We start from the raw sequence: 23989 nt of genomic DNA, 5'->3' as shown, positions 1-23989 counted from the left end.
AGTGCTCTGTTGTATTTTAAGATCTTGTCTATGCACAAACTACCTGTTATCCTCAAACCGGTTAAGTTAAATTGGTGCAAATCAGTGTGTGGACACACTTTTATTTTGGTTTAAGAGCCTCTTTTTTAGGGATAGGCACAAGTTTAAGCTAAGTGATTTAAGCTAAATTACTCCTGGGAGAATTCTGCACCACTGTGCATTCACAGAATTTATGTCTCCCGCTGATTTCTTTGCTTCCTTGCAGAAAAATGATTTTCTGATAGGGAAGCCACAAGAGCTCTCATGCAACTTTCATGCACCCATTGCTCCTCCTCAGCTGCGGGGGGCGGGGGGATCCCCATACAAGGAACTGCTCCCCCATCTGTCCAACCACTGTGCATCCAGATCCCCTCATACCCAGACCCTCCTGCTGAACCTCACCCCCCACACCTAGAACTGCCCCAGTGAGCCCCACTCCTCCTGCACCTAATCACCCTGACAAACCCACCTGCACCCGGATCCCCGCTCCACTGAGCTCCAACCAGCTGTACCTGGATCCCCACCCCACTCCCTCAGCATTTGACCCCCGCACTGTGCCACCCAGACCCCCTTGCTCAGCTCTATTCCCCTGAAACCCAGACACGCACACCCCTGCTGAGCCCCAACCGCCTTCACCTGGACCTCCCTGCAGAGTCCCATTACTGTTGCACCCAGACCCCTACCCCCAAGCCCTTGTGCATCCAGATCTCCCTCACACCCAGATCCTGCACTCAGCCGCCCGCACCCAGATTGCCCCACACAGAACTCTCTCAACCCACACCTGGTTCCCCCCACACTAAGCCCCTCCACACTTGATGCACCTGGCAAGAAGGGGCAGGGCCTTGGGGTGTTTCTGGGACAGGTCTGGTCCTTGCACTGTGTCAGGGTTGGGTGCAGCCTCACTGCTGAGTCCATGACCCGGGGAGGTGTGGGTGGGGGAAAGCTGCACAGTGATCTCCCACCTCTGTGCAGCCAGTGGCCTGTGCTCCCCAATGCCATGCCAGAACCTCCACATTTATTTGACAAATAAAATTTGCAGAATTTTAAAATATTGTGCACAGAATTTTTATTTTTTTGGTGCAGGCTGCCCTCAGGAGTAGCTAAATCAAAATAAGCCTGGATTAAATTGAAATTAAAGTGTGTACACAGACTTTTGCACTGATCTAACTGAATTGGTTTAAAATCACACCTTAAATAAACTACTGCAAGCCTGCATGTAGACTGCTTCCAGATTTTTGTGATCAATTGCCTGTAAAATGTAAACTAATCCTTAAAGAAATACATGCAAAGGTCTAGAAATGGAGTCCCTTTAAATAGATGCTAACTTAAATGTGCCTGAATGGTTGTTGTAGAGCCCCTTGCACAGTAGAGCTGGGCTATTTTTTCCCCCTATAAGCTGTTGTGCTTTTGTAGTTCTCCAGTTTATTCTTATAATTGTGCTTTTTTTTTGCTTTATTTTCATATTAGTATTTTTCCTGTGGCTTTATAAATGTCTTCAGTATTTGCTGTACTAAAACTCTTTTTAAAAACAACAAACCTTTTCCCCCAATCCCTCCCTTCCTCTAAAACATCCAGAGACAAGTTGTTAGCCTTGGCCTGTGTGCAGTCTAAATCCGTTTTATCCCTTGGAATCATATTTTGCTTTCGTTCCTAAAGCACTAGAAATGTGGGCCTTCCTTTCATTCTGTTCTTCTCAATATTAATATTCCCTAATTTCTTAATTTTCAATTTCTAGTGGATTCGCTTCCTTTTAGTCCAGCTGGACGGTTTTCCACCCTGAAAAATGTACATTTTCCTAAAAAGAAGAGGAACCCAATAAGCCATTTGAATTACTTTTCCCTGCTGTTTTCTTTGACATTTTTCTGCTGTAGCAGCCCATAGTCTGTGTTTTATTGCTCCAGAACTCTCATTTACTTCAGTGAGTTCTGGTAGTGCAAAGAATACAAGATTGGGCCTATCATGTATTAAATCTCTGTTATGATACAAAAGGATTGTAAACTGTAAGTCAGTTCAGCAGCTGACTCTTATTAAATAGCTGCAATATTTTAATTTAGGAGTAGTTCCTAAAGACCTTAAAACAGATGTTTTTAAACATATATAAATTCAATTTTGTTTGAATACTCTACTGTAACAAAACTTCTTTCCTGATTGTGTTACAATCTCATCTAGTATTTACAGGATCGAGTTCCAAAGGTGAGGTGAATACAATTTACATCGCTTGTAGCCTGTTCCTAAAGTGCTGTTCTCCAGTAAGTTCCACTGAAATCAAACTGACACCACTCAGGATCAGGCACTTATTGACATATTAAGAGTTTATTGATATGACAGCGAGGTGCTATTTACCATGGTAACTTATACCTTTAAGTGTGAAAACAAGGAACAATAAATGAGAACAGTGTTTCTCTTCAAATGAATGGAAGGATATACAAATATATTACAAGTTGTAAATTTGGTTTGGCTGCAACACCTTTATTTTCGAGGTGGGGGGGAAAGGAGGGAGAAATCCTGCTTTCGATTATAGGCAATCACATTCACGGCTCAAGAATGAAGAGTGAAGTTAATTAAACATTTTGCTTATCGAGGATGAACTAACACTTCACCATTTGTGATTTCATATGGCTATTCCAGACACTCAAACCTCCTAGATGTTTTGTAATAAAAAAAAGGAAAAATTACTGTGAAAAGTTGAATTTCTTTCAGTACTGGGTGTGTGTATGTCTATATTCCATTTAAATTAGTGCAATGTTTGTGACTAAAATTATACCTAAAGCTGTGCTAGCACTACAGTAAGAGTTGTTTTTCTCTTTTTAACATCCCCAACACAACACCCACCCACCTCCCACACACATGCTTCAAATTTTAATAGTGCAAAGTTCCTTTCTTATCCATTTATGGGATTGGTGAACTCTCTTGGCAAATCTCTTTGAAATGAATAGAAGCTCTGTTTGCTTTGAAGATAAACTGCATCTGTAACCAGTAAATGCCTTTTATGTCACTGACCAACTCAGTAAAGCTGCTGGGTTACTTGTTTCATAAGGATAAGAGTCTCTAATCTGGGGTGCCAGCTCAGCTCTTATGAGGGAAACAAGATGAATTCACAGTTTGTTTATTGTTTCAGCAAACCCAGTGAATGCCATCATGGAAAATCCTGCCTGTGTCCAGGATTTTTAGATTCTGGTCTCACAGATAAGTGACTGTGATGCTTATAAATATAACTCTGTTCTAAAACAACACCTTTATACTGGATTTCATCATCCCCATCTCAGTGATAACCTAGCAATTTCTGTCTCTCCCCCATGTTAAACCTCCCAGGAACTAATGTCTGAGCTGAATTCACACCCCTGGCAAATCCACTTTTAAGCTTCATCTGTGCTAGAAAACAATGTTCCTTTATTTTAAAAATATTAAATGGTTTGGGTTCTAGTACAATCTTGACCCCAGTGTTCAGGGAATAATCTGCTTAAAATGATTCTGAAAATCATTCTTAAGACTGTAACTTCTTACCCTTGAATGTTTTAAAAAGTAATTTATACTAAATTAGTCCCTGTCCATTCTATATTTAGCAGTGGTTTTAAAAGCAGAAGTCTCACTTTTTTAATAGCATTGACAAGGCTTTAATGTTTTGTTGTTTGTCAAGTCTACTGTGCTTCTTAACAGGCCTGTTATTATTCCAGATCTGTTTACCTGTCTGTTAAACCACTTTGAATTGATTCTTTTTGCTTAATTTCAAAATTAACTAGTTGTCAGCAGATTTTGCAGCCAGGCAAAATTTGTTTTGTGTTAGAAAAGGAAATTAACTTGTTTTGATTAAGTTGGCTGGGCAGTGTTTTCTGTTGGAGTGAGTCCCCTAAATTCTTTATCCAGCTAGCTTTGGGCGTGTAGAGTAATAGGAGACTTTTCAGTTTCTGGATGTTTTGGAATAGAGATGATGATTAATGTAGGTATGTTTTCCCAAACTGAAAGAGTGATGTTTGATTGGCAGTTATAACAGTGCTGTGTCTATGGAAGAAGGCCCCTCAGCTCATCCGTTTGATTAAAAATAGTGTGTTTGTTAATAACACTAACACCCGGAGGGGAAAAAGTGGTGCATACCGGTAAGTTCTAGAGCCTGATCCTGCTGCTGGATCCATGTGGGCAGACTTTGTCCCTGTTTAGAACCCCATAAGGGATTCATGTAGACCCGAGTCCTGTGCCTATGCACAGCCCACTGGTTTCAGTGATGCTCGGGCTGGGTGACACGGTGGTTTTGTAGGCTCAGGGCTGTGGTCTGCGATGTACATATGCATCAATACGGATACAAGTAGCTAAAGAACGTAAGCCAGTGGAAGTGAGCTTTGTAGTAAATATTACTTCAGATTGCTTTGCGTTTCTTTGACATTTTCACATCTTTTAAAACCTCTCTTCTTTTTCAGGCCTCCAGTAGTGCAGGGAACCTGGGAGTACTTATTCCTGTTATTGCTGTGGTGAGTGTTCATAGACAGGGCATTTGCAAGCTGAATGATGATAATTTCCCCAAAAGCTCAAGTATCTGTGCGGGGGCGGGGAGGGGAGGGGCTGCAGATGGGACTGGTAAGTAGCTATGAAAGACAAATAAATGTTAAACGTCTTACTTGCTAGAAGTTAAAAACAAATGGGCATTTGTTTGATAATGACATCTCTCTTAAAGCAGCTAATCTTTTCTTATTCAGAGAGAGGTTCTATTGTTAGTCATGAGTGGACAAGATTTGTGATCCAAATAATACCACAGGGGATATTATACTGACTAATACTTGGCAGCCAATGTAGTAAGAGCTATGTAACTGGAAAAAAACATTGCCTGGGGAGAGGACTGAAAAACAAAGATTATTAGAAAAATGAGTTAAAAATAAATTCCAGAAGGCAGCATAACAGAGTCTGTAAAGCAGATTAATTATAATAAAGGAGAGAGGAAAGACTCCATATCTTCTGTGGATATTAATTTAGCTTTTGTGATATATGCATTTTATGAAATGTTCAAGTGTGCTGAGGTTTGAAGAGAATTCTAAACAAAAGACTAAACTAATGCAAAATAGGCGTGTGTATATACGGTTTGCCCCCTTAGACTGAGAGGATTTTCTGAGCCAGAGCAGCTTCTAAACAAGTCCAACAAGTAGTCCATCCAAAGACAGAACTGATTTGTGGCTTTTCTAGGTGAACAGCAGCAAATTTGGTTTAGTTGGGGATTAGGTCCTTCTTTGAGCAGGGGGTTGGACTAGATGACCTCCTGAGGTCCCTTCCAGCCGTGATATTCTATGAGTCTATGAAATGTAATAGTCTAGGCTGGGATTGAACAGCAGTGGGAGGAGTTGGGTGCCTAACTCAAAATCTGAGCCTTAATACACTAATGGGCAGATTCAAGGGAGTACCAGAAATGGTTGTGATTGCCTTCCACTCTCCTGTTGTTGAATTCTCTGTGGAAAGCTTATATAGTTAGTGAGAAAAAAGGGGAACCGTGTCAAATATTTGGAGAATGGTACTGCTACGACTAATTTGTTGCAGCTCTAACACATTAGGACACATTTGCTATTGTCTTGGCATTAGGGTTCCCAACTTTCTAATTGCACAAAACCAAACACCCTTGCCATGCCCCTGAGGTCCTGCCCCCACCCCACTTGCTCCATCTTCCCTCCCTCCGTCGCTCACTCTCTCCCACCCTCACTCATTTTCACTGGGCTGCGGCAGGGGGTTGGGGTGCAGGGTGGTGAAGTCTCTGGGCTGGGGGGTGCAGGCTCCGGATGGAGCCAGAAATGAGGGGTTCAGGATGCAGGAGAGGGCTCCTGGCTGCGGCAGGGGGTCGGGGTGTGGGCTCAGGGATGAGGCCAGGGATGAGGGGTTTGGAGTGCAGGAGGGGACTTGGCTGGGACTAGGGGTTCGGGTGAGGGAGGGGGTTCAGGGTGTGGGATCCCGGTGGCATTTACTACGGCTCACAGGAAGCAGCCATGAGGTCCTTTCGGCCCTAGGCACGTGGGCGGTCAGAGAGGGTATGTCTACACTACGGGATTATTCCAATTTTACATAAACTGGTTTTGTAAAACAGATTGTATAAAGTCGAGTGCACGCGGCCCCGGCCACCTAGCACATTTTTGGTGGTTGTGCGTTCATGGGTCCGAGAGCTAGTGTGGATTTCTGGAGCGTGCCGCCTGTGGGTAGCTATCCCATAGTTCCCGCGTCTCCCTCCCCTTAGATTCTGGGTTGAGATCCCAGTGGCTGATGGGGCAAAATCTGTTTGCGGGTTGTTCTGTGTAAATGTCGTCAGTCATTCCTCTCTTCCGGGATCACGGCGACAATATTTCGCGGCTTTTTCCTGATTGCCTGGCGTGCCTTAGAGGCACCATGGAGACCATTCGCTTTTTTTTTTTTTTTTTCACTGTTTGCGTATGTGTACTGGATGCGTGACAGAGGCGATCCTCCAGCGCTCACAGCAGCATTCTTTGCCTTTGCTGAGCAGGATGGTTATTCAGTGTTCTGTACGTTTGGCTGGCGCCATTGTAAATTGGAATGAGATGACGGTTATCTGTCATTCGTCGTCTGTGCTGTATGAGTCCCCCTGCTGGGTCGGCCATGGGGCGCAGACAAAGGGATGACTCTGAGTCATCCCTTCTTTTATGTATCTATGTCGTTGCCTAGATATGCGTTGTACTAGGAACAGCGTATCGGACCGGAGCAAGCGCTCCGTGTCCAGATCCCGCAGAAATTTGGCTGATGCATTCTAGGGAGTGTCCTGCACACCCACCCGTTGTTCTCTCCTTACTTCTGGGCTACGTGCGTGTCCCCCCCCCCTTTGTGTGATGAAGTAATAAAGTGCAGGCTAGACAGTGACTTGTTTGTGTGAAATATGAGGGGGAGGGCAGCTCAGCTGCTTGTAGTCCGGGAACATTAAGCGGTGGGGGAGAGCAAGCGCATCCTGTATGATGTCAGGCAGTGATCTTTTCTTTACATGACGGAGGGGTGATGGAGCTCAGCCCGTTGCTATGTGGGATGGTTACCGCCATTTTGTCCATTATGGGAATGCATGGATCTTCTATTTTTACCCAGTGCCCGGCAGGCTCACTGAGCGCAGGAGCATCCCGGGCTCGCGCGCTGCCATTGATACGACGGTGCAGGTCATATCTGTCCATCTGCCCAGGGAGGAGAAGAGCGGTATGCTCTTCACTGCCGCAAGCATGCGTCTACCAGCGAATTCGTCTAGGGTACATTGAAAGTCAGAAACGATTTTTCCTTTTCTTTCACGGGGGGAGGAGGGCCGGTCCTTGACGAGCTATTCCCTTGCAGCGCAATGGTTGACCTACCGATTGATCTCTTCTTCACAATGGTGCACTGTGGTATACCGCCCGGAGGTCAATACTGTCGATTTGCGGCCACACTAACCCTAATCCGATATGGTAATACCGATTTTAGCGCTACTCCTCTCATTGGGGAAGAGTACAGAAACCAGTTTAAAGAGCCCTTTTTATCGATATAAAGAGCCTTGTTGTATGGACGAGTACAGCATTAAATCGGTTTAACGTTGCTAAAATCGGTTTAAATGCGTAGTGTAGACCAGGCCCAGAGGCTCCACGCACCGCCCTTGCGCCTGCAGGTGCTGGCCCGACAGCTCCTGTTGGTTGCGGTTCCTGGCCAATGGGAGCTGTGGAGCAGACACTCGGGGTGGAGACAGCAAGTGGAGCTTCCCTGGCCGCCAATGTGCCGAGGGGCTGCAGGGACCTGGCAGACGTTTCCGGGAGCAGCGCGGAGCCAGGGAAGGCAGGGAGCCTGCCTTAGTCCCAGGCCCCCATGCACCGCCGACCGGAGCCTCCACGGTCCCTTTTCGACCAAGCGTTCTGGTTGAAGACTGGATGCCTGGCAACCCTATCTGGCTTTACAAACTTCTTAGCTCAGATTTCCAAAAATAAGAGCCTAAAATTAGGCTCCTAAATCTGTCTTTCAGCACCTGCCTGCCTTTCAAAAGTGCTGCGCACCCAACATCAGCTCGCACTGAATTCATTCATAATTATAAAGGCTAGATCCGGAGGTTACTGGAACATTTACATAAATATTTTGGGCCCCTACTAATTTGGAAGCTATTGCTACAAAAGGTAGCTTGCTCAGAAACGGAGCAACTTTTAAATGGACTAATTGTAGTCCTATTTGAGGCCTGTAATCCGGTGGTGACTGCTGTGTTGCTTTGCCCTTTCAGGTCCTGCTTCATCTCCTTTTGAAATCAATGGAAATTTTGGCATTGACTTCAAAGGGAGTAAGATCAGGCTTTTAAAAAAGTACGAAAATGGTCTCTTTCATTTGTGACATACTGCAAGGGGCTGTTTTCTATTTCACATGTTGGTTGATAAAATGCATTTGATTTGAGTACTTGATATATACTGCATTTTTCTTAACGAATGTGACCTTTACATGGAGTAAAATAAATAGTGTCAGAAGCTGTAGCAAGAGTTAATGGTTACATTTTGGGTGCAGAAGCAAATATTTGATTTTCTTGCACAATGCATAAAGATCATGAGTTCTGAGCTGCAGCTACATTTGCTTTTCTATTTGTCCTCTTTCCCTGGTTACAGGAATTGGTCTTGGCCTCAAAAATAACGTTTAGAACTTTGTTTCCAACTAACGTAGTCTTTGATAAACTCATTCTTGATTGCCAAAGGTTTCTTTTAGCTTCTTAATTTGATTTTCTTAAATATGTGTTCCACATTTGTGAAGAATAAGATGGTTTTCTGTGGCAAAGCTTTTTAACACTCAGAAAATATGGGTGTGCAAAAAAACCTCTTCAACAAGGGCTGTATATGAAGTAGGAATATTGAAAAAGGAAAAACTATTTATTAAGTTGAATAATTATTTGATATCAGCTCTTCACCATGCTATTTCCTATACAATAGGTATGTTTCATTTACTTGAATGTTTAAACAGCTTCATTTATGGTTGGGCACAAAATTGAAAATGACACATACTGTATAAAAGCAAAACAGGATCAACTCCAAATTGCATTTTAAAGACTTCATTAAAGACTTGTAAATCCATGAAAGTACTATTGTTTGTTTTTTCTCTTATGCTGCCAAAGAAAATATGCAAAGGCAAGTTTAATATTGAAAACATTTAGATTTTGTATAATATTAGATATTCCAAATAATGCAGTAAACTTGTGAGACTGCAATATGAATTCTTTAGAAGGCACAGAGAAAAGGGAAGGTTTGAAATGTGAATACATGTGTTGTCAGTGTACTTATCTTGACAGTTCATAGAAAAAGTGTAAATTTGTTCCTCCTGTCAAACAGTAGCATTTTAGCATGGAAGTACATTGTGTCTACGTGGATGATGAGAATAATTAGACAGTGTTTATGTTCCTACTGTAAAACCTGAAAAAGTTACCAGTAGTTAATTATTTTTATCAAGTTTTTCACACTAAAGTGCATTAGACTGAGCATGAGGTTAGCTTTAGAGCCCCTATTTTCTGCCTAAATGCTTTGTTTATGTAAACCTTTTCTATATAAAAAAAAAATGGAGAAAATAAAATGTGTTAGAAAATGTAAGACTTCAGGTATTGAGGGTATGTAGGGGAGGGAGTTTTTCCCTGTCTACTTATTTATATAAAAGCCTTTTTGTATATAAGCTGTGTTATGGACCTTATACCCCCCACAGATGTGTGTCTATACACAATTGGCTAAATTTGGTGACAGTTTACAGTGGTATAAATTACCCATTTGGCCTGACTCTGACTTCACACTGGAAATCAGGTGTGACTGTATTGAAATCATTGGCGCCCTGCCAATGTAGAACTGGTATGAAATCAAAACCAGACTTAATGGTACCTTACTTTTCCTACAGTCCCTCTTTTCTGCCTCTTTGGTTTGTGAGTTTCATGTTTTATAAACCTGTTGAATGTGAAATCAGTACAAGTTTCTCTACTTCACTATTTATACCTCCATTTAGATTGCTGCTGGGTTTGACTGGGACTTCCCTGGGAATTGTGCCAGTTTTCTCTAGGCTGAATTTGGCCTATGAGATATCAGAGGGCAGAATCAGGCTCTGAGGGCAAGTTTTTCAAAACGGGTACCTCAAGTTAGATCTCTAATTCTATGTTTAGGTACCAGAACTGCAAGGCGTTCAGCACTTTCTTAGGCCTGCCTGTTTGTAAGTGTCTAAATACAGATTTAAGAAATTAACTGTAGACATCCGCTTTTAAAAATCCTGGTCTAATGTTTTATTTGCTGGTTAAGTTCAATACATTGAATATAACACTGTGTAGGTTACTTTATGAGATTTTAATACAGATATATCAGTGCCTGGCATTAATCTTTATAAATTGCAGTCAAATCATCTACTGCTGTGAGTCCATTCATATATATATAGATATATATATACATGAATAGTCTTGTATATATTGCATTTTCCACTGATAAATGGTGAGTCATGTGTAATGACAGTAACCTCTGACTAATGTGATAAGTAAAAACTTCCTTTCAGAAATAGCTATACTAAAATGTAATCATACAACCTGGATATGAGAGCACTCCTCTGTTTTTAAAACTTGCTGGGGTTGGCTACTCTGCCCATGAACAGCAGGCAGTTGGTGCGATGCTCGTAGATGAGAAACAGAAAGGGGCGGTCAACGACGAAACGAATCTGGGTGGAAAGGGGCATGAACCCTACCGTGGTCACAGCTGCAGCTTCTGTACCTTCCTCGTTCACAGTAATTTTGCCTTGGTGATTGAACTGTAAAAAATGGGACAGAAAATGCAGAATCCCTTTGGTTAGACTTTTTGAAATCTTAAAGTATTTTGTCTTAACTGAATTGCACTAGAATTAATTTGCTGAAAGAATGGTGAACTTTAATTACAGCATCACATCTTTTCTATCCTGCACATGGCTTTCTTGTGTTTTCACTGATAGTTCCTATGTTGCATCAGTCCTCCTGACTTTGGCAAATACCCTTTCCTGACTGGTCATGACTTAACCCCTGCCAGAGATTTAAAGGCATAACCTTCATAATGTATATAGTCTACCACCACTGGTTCTCAACCAGGGGCATGTTTACCCGCAGGGGTACACACAAGTCTTCCAGGTGCTACCTCAGCTCATCTAGGTATTTTGTCTAGTTTTACTATAGGCTACGTAAAAAGCACTATCGAAGTCAGTACAAACTAAAATTTCACACAGACTGACTTGTTTGTACTACTCTATATACTATACACTGAAATGTAAGTACACTATTTATATTCCAATTGATTCATTTTATAATAATATGGTAAAAATGAGAAAGGAAGCATTTTTTCAGTAACAGTGTGCTCTGACACTTTTGTATTCTTATGTCTGATTTTGTATGCAAGTAGTTTTTAAGTGAGGTGAAACTTGGGGTGTATTCAAGGCAAATTTGACTCCTGAAAGGGGTACAATAGTCTGGGAAGATTGAGAGCCACTGGTCTTTCCCTATGTATGGAAAAACAGACCCCCTATGTTCCAGGAGAGGCAGGAATATTGATACTTGCGTGACTAAGCTGTGAATTGTTGTGCTTTGTTGACACACTTCAGGTGACAGGAATTAATAAGTAGGAAAAATGAGTGTACAAGGGGGAAAATTACCATATCAATGATGACTTTATCATCTGATATTCCAGAATAGTCGCCATTGTTGTCAAACAGTGTCTCTATTCCCATGGATTTCAAATAATCAGTCAGGTCATAGCTCTTCTCCAGCTTAAATTTAGGCAGAACTACCTCTCTTGTTCTAGTAAGAAGCAGAAACATTAAAGGTCTTAGAGAAATATACATCCCATCCCTTAAATATGCATGTCAATTCCCTTCTTATCAAGCAGGCATGACACTGACATATACAGGAGCCCTGCTCTCTGTTCTCCCAGGCTTAACTTTCTAAAAGGTCTGTTTAAACAGTTTTCTCTAAATCTAAGGTAAAAAAAACTATTAATGTATTACATGCTTATAATACTTAAAAGGCTTAACATCAATTGTATTTCTACAGTACATAGTCCTGTTCAGATGACATAGTTGCATATGCTTATAATACCTATCTGTTATGGAACTGCCTGGCACAATAGATTAGAGGTTTGCCAAATACATACAACAGAGGTATTTGTTTTTTAAAAAAGATAGAGTTCATTGTTTATTCATAGATTATAAGGCCAGAAGGAAACATTGTGATCATCTAGTCTGACCTCCCACATAACACAGAACATAGAGTTTTGCCAAGTTATTCCTGCATCAAGCCCGTTACTTATGGATGAGCTAGACTAGTGGTTCCCAAACTGTGGGTTGGGACTCCAAGGTCGGGGGACTGGCTTAGACTTGCTGGGGCGCAGGGCCAAAGCCCGAGCCCCTGCACCTGAGGCTGAAGCCAAAGCTAGAGGGCAGTGGGTCTTGGTCTTCCCCCCCCCTCCCTGGAGTGGTGAGGCTATGGCAGGCTCAGGCTTCAGTCGCACCTCTTGGGGTCATGTAGTCATTTTTATTGTCAGAAGAGGGTCATGGTGAAGTTTGAGAACCTCTGAGCTAGACAGTATCTTTTAGAAAGACATCTAGTCTTGCTTTAAAGACATCAAGCGATGTAGAATCCACCACATCTCTAGGTAGGTTGTTCCAATGATTAATTACCCTCATTGTGGAAAAAATGTGCCTCTTTTCTACTCTGAACTTGTCCAGTTTGAGCTCTCCACCACTGAATCTCATATATGCCTTTGTCCACTAGATTGAAGAGCTGTCTGCAATCGGAAACCTCTCCATATAGGTAGCTATAGACTGCAATCAGATCACTTCTTGACCTTCTCTTTAAGCTAAACAGATTGAGTTTCTTGTAGGGCAGGTCATTCTTGTGTCCCTTCCGAATGCTTTCCATTTTGTCAACATCTTTATGAAGCGTCAACACCAAAAATGGACACAATGTTCCGGTAATGGTCTCACTAATGTTTTATATGGTGGTAACATACTGTACAAGCTCAGCTCTACTCTACATTCCCCTGCTTATACATCGAAGTATCATACTTGCTTTCTTACCCACCACAAAGCACTACAAATTTATGTTCAGTGGCTTATCTGTTATGACTCCCAAGTCATTTTCTAGGTCACTGCTTTCGAAAATAGTCCCCCCTTCCTGTAACTATGACCTACATTGTTGGTTGCTAGATGTATAACCTTGCATTTAATTATAGTAAAATGCATATTGTTCAAGTGAACCCAGCTTAGTGTGTGAACCAGATAATTCTGTAGAATACATTTGTCGGTATTATTTATCACACACCAATTCTTATGTAATTTGTAAACTCTGTCATCTACTATTTTGTTTTCTTCCGGATCACTGATAAAGAGATTGAATAGCATTGGGTCAAGAACAGATCCTTGTGGGATCCCACTGGGAATTCTCCCCCTGGATGATTTTCCCCCTTACAATTATTCTTTGAGATCTGACATTTAACCAGGTTTTAATCTATTTAATATAGATGGCATTGATTTTGAATAGTGCTAAGTTTTTTAAACCTAAATGTAGTGCAGTACTAAGTTAAATATTTTCCGGAAATCTATTATGTCAACACTGTTACTTTTGTCAATTTAAGAAACTATATCAAGCTTGTTTGACAAGATTTATTTTACCTGTTTGTCATGCTGTTTTGCCATTTCTCCACCACCTGAGGAGTCAGTTGCTTCTCCAGTGCTTTCATGCCAGATAGTTTGTTTGGAAGCACAATCAGCATGCTGATGTTCCCCACGTACGGCAGCCGGAGCACACCACAGTCTAGCTCATGGTCTGCAGCAGCCAGGAAGTTTCCTTTGGTCTGCATCATAGGAACCTTTATTGTTTCTTTTTCATTCAGTCGGAAGGTCCGTTTGTTTGTCATTTCCACTGGAAACTTGTTTTCCCAAGTTCCTGTTAATATAGCAGAAGACCTCATCCTTATTTCTATAGATAATTATAGTTTGTAAATGAAAGATGTTAAAATATAATTTTAGTGATGAAGACTTGTTTGCAAATATCATTGCAAAATGTAGCCTGGCGAACATTTTAAGTTGTGGCTGGATTAAGAGGGAATTCATTGTGGCAACTTAGATGTAAAGGGCTGTTTTTCAAAACATAAACACTTAAAAATGTAAGCACATGATTTGCAAGTGTGTGTACATGACCAGTTAGATGTTTGTCTGACTTTGCTGTACACATTTAAAGGAGTTCTAATGCACATGCTGGTCTCATAAATCACTCTAAAATATAAAGTGGAAATCATTTCAAAGATACCTGTGAGAAAACATAATTCTCTGAGGAGTTGTGCAGATTACAAGATTTAAAAGATCTGCTGTTGATGTTTGCAGATCAGTGTAATTCTGCTCAAATTTAAAATTCATCTTATATTATGCTGTCTCATCAGCGTAACTAAATACAGCTAAATTTTAATTTCCATGTGAAACAAAACATTTATGTTTTGTATATCAAAGCTTTGACTTCATTCAACTGAAAACGTTTAAACAAATCTCCCACTGCCCGGACCATCGCTGGGAGTAGACTACCCAGTTCTGTGAGGTGCTGCTCACTCTTGACTCTAGTGAAGCTGAGGAAGTTCAGCACTGGCAGGATCAGACCCAAAGGACCTGATCCAACTCCCGTTAAAGTCAGAGGAAGTCTTTCTATTGAGGTTCATGGGATTTGGATCAGGGCTGCGTGAAGACACTCTAAGGGTGTCAAGTATGCATTAATAGTCCAGTGAAGATGCTACATTAAAAGAATGTAGTTGATTATCTGCCTTTTTAATGTAATGTGTTCATAATGATGGCTCTGGAAGGAGTTAGCCTTATTTCTTTGTAGATGGACGTGCACAGTTAGAATTTTATATATTATGTTTATTTTATTTTGGCTGTTGGCATTTCCTTTTAAAATCAGGGATATTAGATGTAAGTGAGCAAATGAGTGTAGAGCGCAACAGTAAGTGCATGGAGGACTGTATAACCTTTTTAATAACCCTGTAATTGTGGGCAGCGTTAGGAATTTGGTATCTTAATTTCATTCCTGCAATTCTGCACGCTAAACACATTTTCTATAACATGCGTCCCATTTGATTAAGAAAGTCTGTCTGTCACCTTTGATCTTCACCTAGAAAGGCTTGGATAAATCTGCCATTGTGATGGCTTTTGGTTGGCTAGTAATGTGGAGAGGATCAGATGCCTCACGTTTCATCCCAAAGTGTGTAGTCATGTGCCAGAGAGAACCTAGGACTGCATGCTTAATTTTTATCTGCAGAGTAATAATGCATTGCGCAACAGGCGTCATTATTTAAGTTTTGTGTTCTAATATTTATACTAAAACCTTTTTCTGTAGCTCCTCCCCATGTGTGGGTTTGTACCATAGTTATAGAATGTCTAACGTTTTGGAATATTTTAAGACAACAAAAATTGTATGAAAGAAGCTGCAATACAGTTCAATTAAAAAAAAAAAATGTCCTTGAGGTGGATGGGTCTCAGAGGGGAAGAAACAGGAAGTATTGAGCCAGTAGGAGTTAGATTTAAAATAAAAAATCACCTTTTGGGAGGATGAAGATTTTTTTTCAGATTATTTTTTAAAGGATGAGGGGATGTCAAAGGGAAGTAGTGTGCTAACCCTAAGGCCAGGTCTACACTGCGACTTTAAATCGGTTTAATGGCCGATATACCGATTTAACGCTGTATCCGTTCACACGACGTCGTCATTAATATCGAGTTAAACGGCTCCTTAAATCGATTTCGGAACTCCTCCCAAACGAGAGGAGTAGCGCTAAATTCGATAGTGATAACTCGGATTAGGGTTCATGTGGACGGAAATCGACGTTATTGGCCTCCGGGCGGCATCCCAGAGTGCAGCACTGACCGCTCTGGACAGCAATCTGAACTCGGATGCAGCGGGCAGGTAAACAGGAAAAGCCCCGCGAACTTTTGAATTACATTTCCTGCTTGCCCAGCGTGGAGCTCTGATCAGCACGGCTGGCGATGCAGTTTGAAATCGAAAAAGAGCTCCAGCATAGACCGTACGGGAGATACTAGGTCTGATCGCTGTATGGGGAGACAAATCTGTTGTATCCAGCTCCGTTACAGAACACGAAATGCCAAAGCGTTTGAATAAAAAACTCCAGGATACACAGCGCTGTGTGACAAGCGTAACGGGAAGCCAGAGACTCAAATGGACGCTCATGAAGGGAGGGAGGGGGTACTGAGGACTCCAGCTATCCCACAGTCCACAGCAGTCTCTGAAAATTATTTGCATTCTTGGCTGAGCTCCCAATGTCTGTAGGTTCAAACACAGTGTCTGGCGTGGTTCAGGGAACAGCTCCTCAGTTTATTTCCCCCCACCACCACGTGAAAAAAAAAAGGGAAAGATTGCTGTGCTATGGCGTTTGCTCAATGCACTCCGCGAAAAAGGCGCCAAAGGGTTGTCTGCTGCCTTCACAAAGGGAGGGGTGAGGCTGTACCCAGCACCACCCGGGGCAGTGTTTTCTGCCCCATCAGGCACTGTGCTCTCAACACGGAAGTGGGAACTATGGGATAGCTGAGGAACAGCTACCCACAGTGCACCGCTCCTGAAATCGATGGTAGCTTTGGACCATGGACGCAAACAATCGATTTCGGGATCCCACTGTGGACGCGCTAAACCGATTTTATTAGATCTGTTTTGTAATATCGGTTTAAGCTAATTCGAAATAATCGTGCAGTGTAGACGTACCCTAAGACTCATTCTAGCAAAGGCTTGATAACTTGCTGACCTAATACAGGATGGTGGGTTCGCTAAAGGGCTGGAGTGTGAATGCACACACTTCAGCATAGGGCTTAAGAAAGAGGTCTCAGAAATAGCCCCAGACTTCTGCTACACCTTCTAAAGGGGTTTAAAAACCAGCTGTGTAGCAACTTAGTCAGTTTCCCACTATATAGGCACCCATGTAAAGAGAGTAGGATGGGAGTGATAAGTCCTGTCTGTCTCCACTGACTCCTTGCCTCATTCCTGTCTCTTTCCCCGCTGGCCATTTACCCCAGTCTCTTCCTCCCTTCCCTCCTCCCCATCTAATCTTAGTCTTTCCCACCCATTCCCAGACCCTCTTCCCAGGTTCTTCATACCATTCTCTTCCTTCTCTGCCCCTCCCCTGCATCAGTCCCAGTATTTTTAACATGGGCAAATCGGCATATTTGCCAGACTTTAACTGTTTGGGCTGAAAGTTATCAGAAACTGAAAACAATGTCTTATAATGTGATGTTTCAGGCAGTTTAACTCCAGGCAGCACTACCAGCTCTACCCATAATTAAAAACCTTACAAGAGACCACCTTACAAAACCACACCCACTTGTTCACCCAAAGTATCCCAGTCGAACGAATGCTGTTATGAATGCTGTTCTGCTCTACCTTTTTATTAGAAGACCACTTTTGTTAAGCTAATAACTGTTGTCAGGCCCTTGAATAGACTCTGGGTACCGATCACGCTGTGTATATGTTAAGCTCAGAGTCTTTGACCTTGGCTGATTCTCTAGATTCTGAATACTTTAAACCTCTTTATAAATGTGTTGGACTGAATTCAACCCAGCTGTATCTCCTCTGAAGTTAGTGGAATTGCACCTTCTTACAGTAGGAATGAATTTGACCGTTTCCTTATAACACACACTGCAGTGATCCTTCCTGCAAGAATAATTTTGCATAGAGTCCCTCAGCTGTGACTGTTTTTCCTGAGGTTATTGTTTGTATCCATCGATTGTCTCTTTGTATTGTATTTGGATTGTAAGCTCCTTGGGGCAGGGACCGTCTTTTTGTTCTGTGTTTGTAAAGTGCCTAACGCAGTGGGATCATGATCCATTGTAGTAGTAACAAATTCTTAGTACCCAGTGGGACTATGAAATAAAATCAATTATTGTGGCCTAAGTTGTAGTCTAGGGCAATGCTTCTCAAAGCTGGTCCGCCGCTGGTTCAGGGAAAGCCCCTGGCAGTCCAGGCCAGTTTGTTTACCTGCCGCATCCGCAGGTTCAGCTGATCGCGGCTCCCACTGGCTGCAGTTCGCCGTTCCAGGCCAGTGGGGTCTGTGGGAAGGAGCGGCCAGCATGTCCCTCGGCCTGTGCCGCTTCCCATAGCCCCCATTGGCCTGGGACGGCGAACCGCGGCCAGTGAGAGCCGTGATCAGCTGAACCTGCGGACGCGGCAGTTAAACAAACTGGCCCAGATCACCAGGGGCTTTCCCTGAACAAGCGGCAGATCAGCTTTGAGAAGCACTGGTCTAGGGTCTAGGAACCATTCTTGGTTCCTCAGGTTGATATGTGCTGTAAAACATAAATTAACCCATTGCTGAAAAGTGAAATTATGATTTTTTTTTACCTTTAAAGTAAATACAGTTGAGAATCATCATCAGTGTTGTGGGGTTGATGTTCACCAGAGCTTCTTTTATTAATCCTTTGGTCAGTTTCGAGATGTGCTCGTTGGTTTTAGTGATGAAGGCAGGATCTGAGAAGTCAGATGACTGAGCCTCAGCAAAGTAATAATTTTTCGTGTTGTTTCTGAAATCGTCCATAATAGAAAATTGCTTCCGAATATAAAGATCATTCACCGATCGCAGTGTGTAACCAAAATTGCGTCTGAAGAGCCGGTGAGTTAGTTTACGGAAGAGGTTGTGAATTGTCATAATCTCATACTTGGAACTGGCGTTAATGAAGTCTCTGAAGCCTAGAACAGAGAATACTTCCTGGTGTGTTTGTCCCTTCAGCCCTAATGAAATCATAGCCATTGCAGTGGAAATACCAACAGGAGCCATCAGAATGTTATCTGAAGAATTGGCTCTGTCCTTCAGACTCCGATAAAGGTTGAAGCCAAAGTTTGCATTGAGGATGTTGAGACGCTGGATTCTGGTTTTACCATGGAATAGCTCAAGAATATTTCCTTGCGGAATTTCAGCAACCGTATAGGGATATGGAGAAGCATCAATTATGTCACCATAATAATCCTCATCAAGTATCTTTTCCCAGTCTAGATAGTCTTCCTCCTCTTCTTCCTCAGCAATCAAGTCATTGGTTATAGTATTTTCCTTATGGAACTCTGGTGGAAAATTAGGCATATCATGGGTTTCATTTTCATGGGGCGCATGAGGATTTACAGCTTGATTAACACTTTCAAAGTGCTTATTAAAGTCTTTGATCCCACAAAATGCAGATCTTATGATGAAAGAGAGAACAAACAAATGAAATAGGAGCTTCATTGTGACAGGTCAGAAGCTGGAAGACACAATATATCATAGTGAGAAACCATATAGTACCTGAGTTTTTTAAGAGGTTGCCCTTTTCTTCAGTAGGTTGTTTAATTTAATGTTGAGTCCTACATTGAACAGTTGGCTGGCTCCTACAATGATTTTTTTGGTGTGTGATAGCCTTTCCATTTTAGTGATGCCTAGTATAATGAATTCATGCTCATATAATATCTCAAGCCTGGACCTATCCTGGTCTGAGACCTTCAAGTTTAGTTAAACAGCAGTTGATTTCTGTCACTGGAGAAAGTGTTATTGCTTTCCAACTTGTTTTACACACACTTAGCCATCTACTAAAATGCCCAGGTCTCTTGTATTTTATAAAGCTTTAAGCTGTAAGAGTATGTGTATTTAAAAAACCATTAAAAAGGCTGAAGTCTGATGGACAAAAGTTTCCAAATGCTTGAATTTAGTAGGAAATCATTAGTTTAGAGCACATCAGAGAGATGCAAAGAAAAGACAGACAGACAAATGCTTTATATTTGTAAAACATACTTTAAACATAAACCAAATGCAATTTTTACGAGCAGTTTCTTTGAAAGGATGAAATTGAATGAGGCTGGAATGAAGGAGATCTATGGATATAGCACAATCCCACAAGACACATGCACTTTATTTACTGAGATTCGTATACTTGGGACATGCGTGTGACTCTGCCCAGTCAGGGCCATATTGAGGTGCTTGGTTCCTTAATTGTGTAGGCTTTTCGGTTCCAGTCTACTTAATCATTTACCTTTTTTTTTTTTTTTTTTTTTTTTTTTTTTTTTTTTTTTTTTTTTTTTTTGCCTAGATTTTTGAGGGAATTGTTTGGTTTTAATTTTTGGTTTTCTGGGCATTGTATCTATTATTTATTTGATTTTTGTGTAGGATTATACAATATATGATGCTCCTTTTCCAAAGGTGGGATCTCTAATTAAAACTAGAGCAGCAATAGCTTTTGTAATTACTAGAATTGCCAGTGTTTTTCTTAGAAAGAAGGGTTTAGGGTCAAATTGAAATGAAAGTAGCCTCAGTTACTTCCTCAGGGAAGGTGCTTTTGTAGAACCTGTTTTTCTTATGGAGGATTGTTCCTCGGTTATACGCATGCAACTCCTGTTGATCCCACTGAGTAGCATGAATGTCGCAAAGGGTAGAATTTGGCCTTATGGCTTTAAAATCAAGAGCTGGGCTTACATATTGTGTGAAGAGACTAGAGACCTGGCTTGTGAAGATGCTGGGTACCCACAGCTCCCAGAAACAGTCTCTAGATATTTAAGCACATGATCATATTGATTGTCTTGGTTAGTGATCTAAAATACATGCAAAAGCTGTAATTCACTGCTGTGATATCAACTAAGGATGGAATGCAAGGATTTGATAATATGCTATTCTATGACAGTAAGGAGTGAAAGCAGTTTGAAATAGTGGCATTCAATGGTACTGTCCTACACTGCAGGTTCTAAACATTTACCTTTAACTAAAAGAAATCCTAACTGGAACAAGAGAGAGAATTAATTTTAACAAAATCTGAGGTAATTTGTGTAACCATGGGAAACTGGTTTAGAAATCCTGAGTTTGACTTTCAAAGACCCTTATCTAAAACAGACAAAATGTTTAAAAAACAAAACAAGGAGTGGGGGTGGGGGGAACCCTTGGAAGAAGTTTTCTAAGAGAATGTAAAGCTGTTCTTAAACAATGAAATAGAGAACTAAGAGGGAGGTGGGAAGAGAAATATTCTAACATTTTTTGTAGCATCCAGGTAATATATCAGTCTCTCCTTTTCCTGTCTGTTGATGTACATGAAGAATGAAAATTAATTATCTTTGCATTGGGAACCTTAAAACCATTTGAGATGAATATTCTAGATTGAAACCGAACATTATTTGATCCTTAAGGACTTGTAACAGAACAGTACCAAAACCTGTGCTAAATAGTGAGTGAAATATCGTTGTCCTAATCGCTCACCTTTTTATTATCATTATTTTTAAAGTGACTGGCTGCTACGTTTTTGTTCCGTACTTGTTAGAGATTAAGGTACTTCTCTGGCAAACCACTTCTGTGCAATAATCACTAATGAAAGACAATGCTGTCTGTGGTTCCTAGTTTTATATTCTCACCTTTTCCATAGACTAATGTATTGTTTACCCTCATTTTATAATGGGCAAAGCATTCTCCCCCACTACTGAAATATATATTTTTAAAATTTCAAATCCAGCTGAAATGATAGTAATGTTCCTTACCTCCAAGCCACTGTGTAGAGAGGAATACGTTGAATAGCTAGAATAAAGCGAATTGCTGAGTTTAAATCTGAACTTTGATGCTAGTAAATTGTATATCTCCCAAAGTAAACAGGCTCTAAATCAAACACTGCTCAATTTGTCTTGTCAGCCAAAACCCCTCTACTTGCTTAGTAGTCTCTGCCAAGTGATTTGTTGAGGTTTTTATGGTTTTGTGGAGTGCTTTCTTGCTTTTGCTCTGTGTCGGTGGGCTTGCAGGATGTGAAAGATTTTCCTCAAAAATTGTGTGCAAGAATGTGTATACTTTTGGATGATGTAACTAGGTAGTTCTTTCTGTAGCTGTGCACTGTATATATACATATGACACACACAAAACAAAGTTAAAATAATATGATTAAGGTTTCAAAGTCAGTCACTCAAAAGTGACTGCTGTTCATTACACTGGTCATAATTTTCATGGTGACTTTCTTCTCTCTATCTGTTTGTTGTATCCACCTGTTGGTCTTGTCTCTTCTTAGATTGTAAGTTCCCTGAGGCAAGGACCATTTTTGGGGGGACTGTGGGAATGTGTGTAGTGCTTGATCCCTGATTGGGTCTCCTAGCTACTACTACAAAACAAATAATGATAAACAATTTTAGTAATACTTTGATAGATGAATAGAAATCGCTGCTTGTTCAAGTTAATCAGCAATAAAGTAAGTTGAACAGCATTGTCCTCACCTTACAGCTTACAGGAGGTGGTGATCAGAATCTGCATTTAATCCTCAGGTCACATGTTCTGCAACTCCAAATTATATTTTGTTTTATAGTTAGTCTATAGCGCTACAGTATTTCGTCTGTAGCAGAAAGTGAGATGTTATTTAATCAGCTTTGAAAATTAGTATTGCTAAGGCAGTGCAACACAATCAAATGACTATTCTTACAATCTCAGTATTTTTAACAGTAACTACATGATTTTTATTAATATATTGAAACAGATGGAGAAACTAAATTCTGAAATGCTAAAATAACATCAGAATATGAGGCTGTATTGAGTGATTCTTAATAAGTGATTAAATATTGAAATCCCCTAATTATTTTCTCCTTCTCATGTTAGCTCACCAGACGTTTGCCGCCCATCAAGGAGGCCAAACCCAGGTTACAGAAGCTCTTCCGTGACTTTTGGCTGTATTCGGTGCTTATGGGATTTGCTGTAGAGGGATCAGGTAGTAAAACGTCCAGTGGGAAAGATGTATTGATGTTCCGGTAGACTTAGGTTTATTTAGTTTGCAAATCAGCTGTTTAGCACAGACTGTAGAGATCTAGAAAGGACCAGGGGTAACTGGGAATGGACCACAAGGCAGGTGTCTTACCAGGCACTCTTCTGATGACAGATTGCATTGTGTCCAAAGTGCTGTACTTTGCCGAGTACTAGACTACAGAAATGTACAATTTATTATTGTTTACATCCTCAGTTCACAAATGGACTCTATGTGAAAATATAAGTGTGTGATGGCTGTAATCTAGCATGGGAGGGTCAGGGATGACACACAGGCAAAGTAGAAACTGCTTATACATTGAGAGGCTTCATCTGCAGCAGTCTGAACAGGTTTGTTACGTGCTTGGAAAGTGGGCCATTAGTTTGAATGTACATACCTGAATGTGTGAGAAGATGGTTTAAAGAGGTAGCACAAAACTTGGTGATACTTATTTTCGCGGATTGAATCTTAATATAGGTTGGCGATAACCAGCTGAGGATCAGTAGATAAATCACTAAACTAATGTTAGGTTTCTGTAGTAGCCAGATCAGTTGACACAATATAATGGGAGTATATTAGGATGTTTCTCCTATACATGGTTTGTCTTTCTCTTCCCTCCATGCCCCTCCAAATTTCTACTACAGGTCTTTGGCCAGAAGAATGGTATGAAGGGGTATGTGAGATAGCCACTAAGTCTCCACTACTTACGTTTCCCAGCAAAGAACCTCTTCGATCTGTCCTTCAGTACAACTCTGCCATGAAAAATGACACTGTGACTTCTGTAAGAAACAGTTTCTTCCATTATGCTCCTTCAGGCTTTAAATAATATATTGGATAGTAACCAGTATATGCTGTTTAGAACAGCAATATAATGTTTTCACTGACTCCCTTCATTAAATAACAGCTCTTCAAATGCACTGCTGCATCCTGTAAGCTGTGCATGACTTAACAGAACAAAAAGCAAGAGTATTAAGAAGTACAAGTGTGTTTTTGTTAGCAGCAACAATCCTCTATTGGCTAAATACAGAAATCAGGTCTTTGTGGGAAGGGAAACCTAATGATAATTTTGTGTTTTCTCCTTTTGTGTCTGGCAGATGAAATCTGCAGAACAATGATGGGATGAATTTGGTTTTGGAATAAAATGACATTCTGTAGTTCTCTCTATTAAAGTGGCTCCCAGCTGAGCCTTCATCTTTTGCGATTTCCTATGGCTTGGTACTTGTCCACTTTTCTCTCCCTGTATTTTCATGATAGACTGTAACAGAAAAACGTGTGTTATTGT

The 23989-nt window shown here is 41.1% G+C and overlaps 2 protein-coding genes across 5 annotated transcripts in view; one reads left to right on the top strand and one right to left on the bottom strand.

The window, feature by feature from the left end:
- The window catches only part of PI4KA (phosphatidylinositol 4-kinase alpha), a 94742-nt gene that overhangs the window by 33172 nt on the left and 37581 nt on the right, over positions 1-23989 (top strand). For all 3 annotated transcript variants that reach the window (XM_032764720.2, XM_032764719.2, XM_032764721.2), the window contains 3 exons: positions 4431-4481; positions 22566-22674; positions 23352-23488. In XM_032764720.2, the coding sequence (XP_032620611.1) occupies positions 4431-4481; positions 22566-22674; positions 23352-23488 (297 nt within the window). The remainder of the gene's footprint in view (positions 1-4430; positions 4482-22565; positions 22675-23351; positions 23489-23989) is intronic.
- On the bottom strand, positions 9509-22559 carry SERPIND1 (serpin family D member 1). 2 transcript variants are annotated; one of them, XM_032764722.2, is made up of 5 exons: positions 21473-22559; positions 18335-19224; positions 13621-13894; positions 11605-11749; positions 9509-10737 (listed from the first exon to the last, which is right to left on the bottom strand). In XM_032764722.2, the coding sequence occupies exons 2-5, from the start codon at positions 19206-19208 to the stop codon at positions 10546-10548; spliced, it is 1485 nt and encodes a 494-aa protein (XP_032620613.1). In that variant the 5' UTR covers positions 19209-19224; positions 21473-22559; the 3' UTR covers positions 9509-10545. The 2 variants fall into 2 exon arrangements, with proteins under 2 accessions (XP_032620613.1, XP_074916028.1); XM_075059927.1 differs by lacking the exon at positions 21473-22559 and having other exon boundaries at positions 18335-19277.

Source organism: Chelonoidis abingdonii, chromosome 22, assembly GCF_003597395.2.
Source record: "Chelonoidis abingdonii isolate Lonesome George chromosome 22, CheloAbing_2.0, whole genome shotgun sequence".
Classification (NCBI taxonomy): Eukaryota; Metazoa; Chordata; order Testudines; family Testudinidae; genus Chelonoidis; species Chelonoidis abingdonii.
The sequence above is the reverse complement of the archived record's forward strand: the minus strand, read 5'-3'. Positions and strand labels throughout refer to the sequence as shown.

Excerpts from the sequence above, each read along its gene's own strand:
- SERPIND1 (XM_032764722.2), bottom strand. The coding sequence starts at position 19,208 with ATGAAGCTCCTATTTCATTTGTTTGTTCTCTCTTTCATCATAAGATCT. Across the intron at positions 11,750-13,620 it reads CAAAACAGCATGACAAACAG|AACAAGAGAGGTAGTTCTGC; the intron begins GTAAAATAAATC and ends GCTTCTTACTAG. Across the intron at positions 10,738-11,604 it reads ATAAAGTCATCATTGATATG|TTCAATCACCAAGGCAAAAT; the intron begins GTAATTTTCCCC and ends CATTTTTTACAG.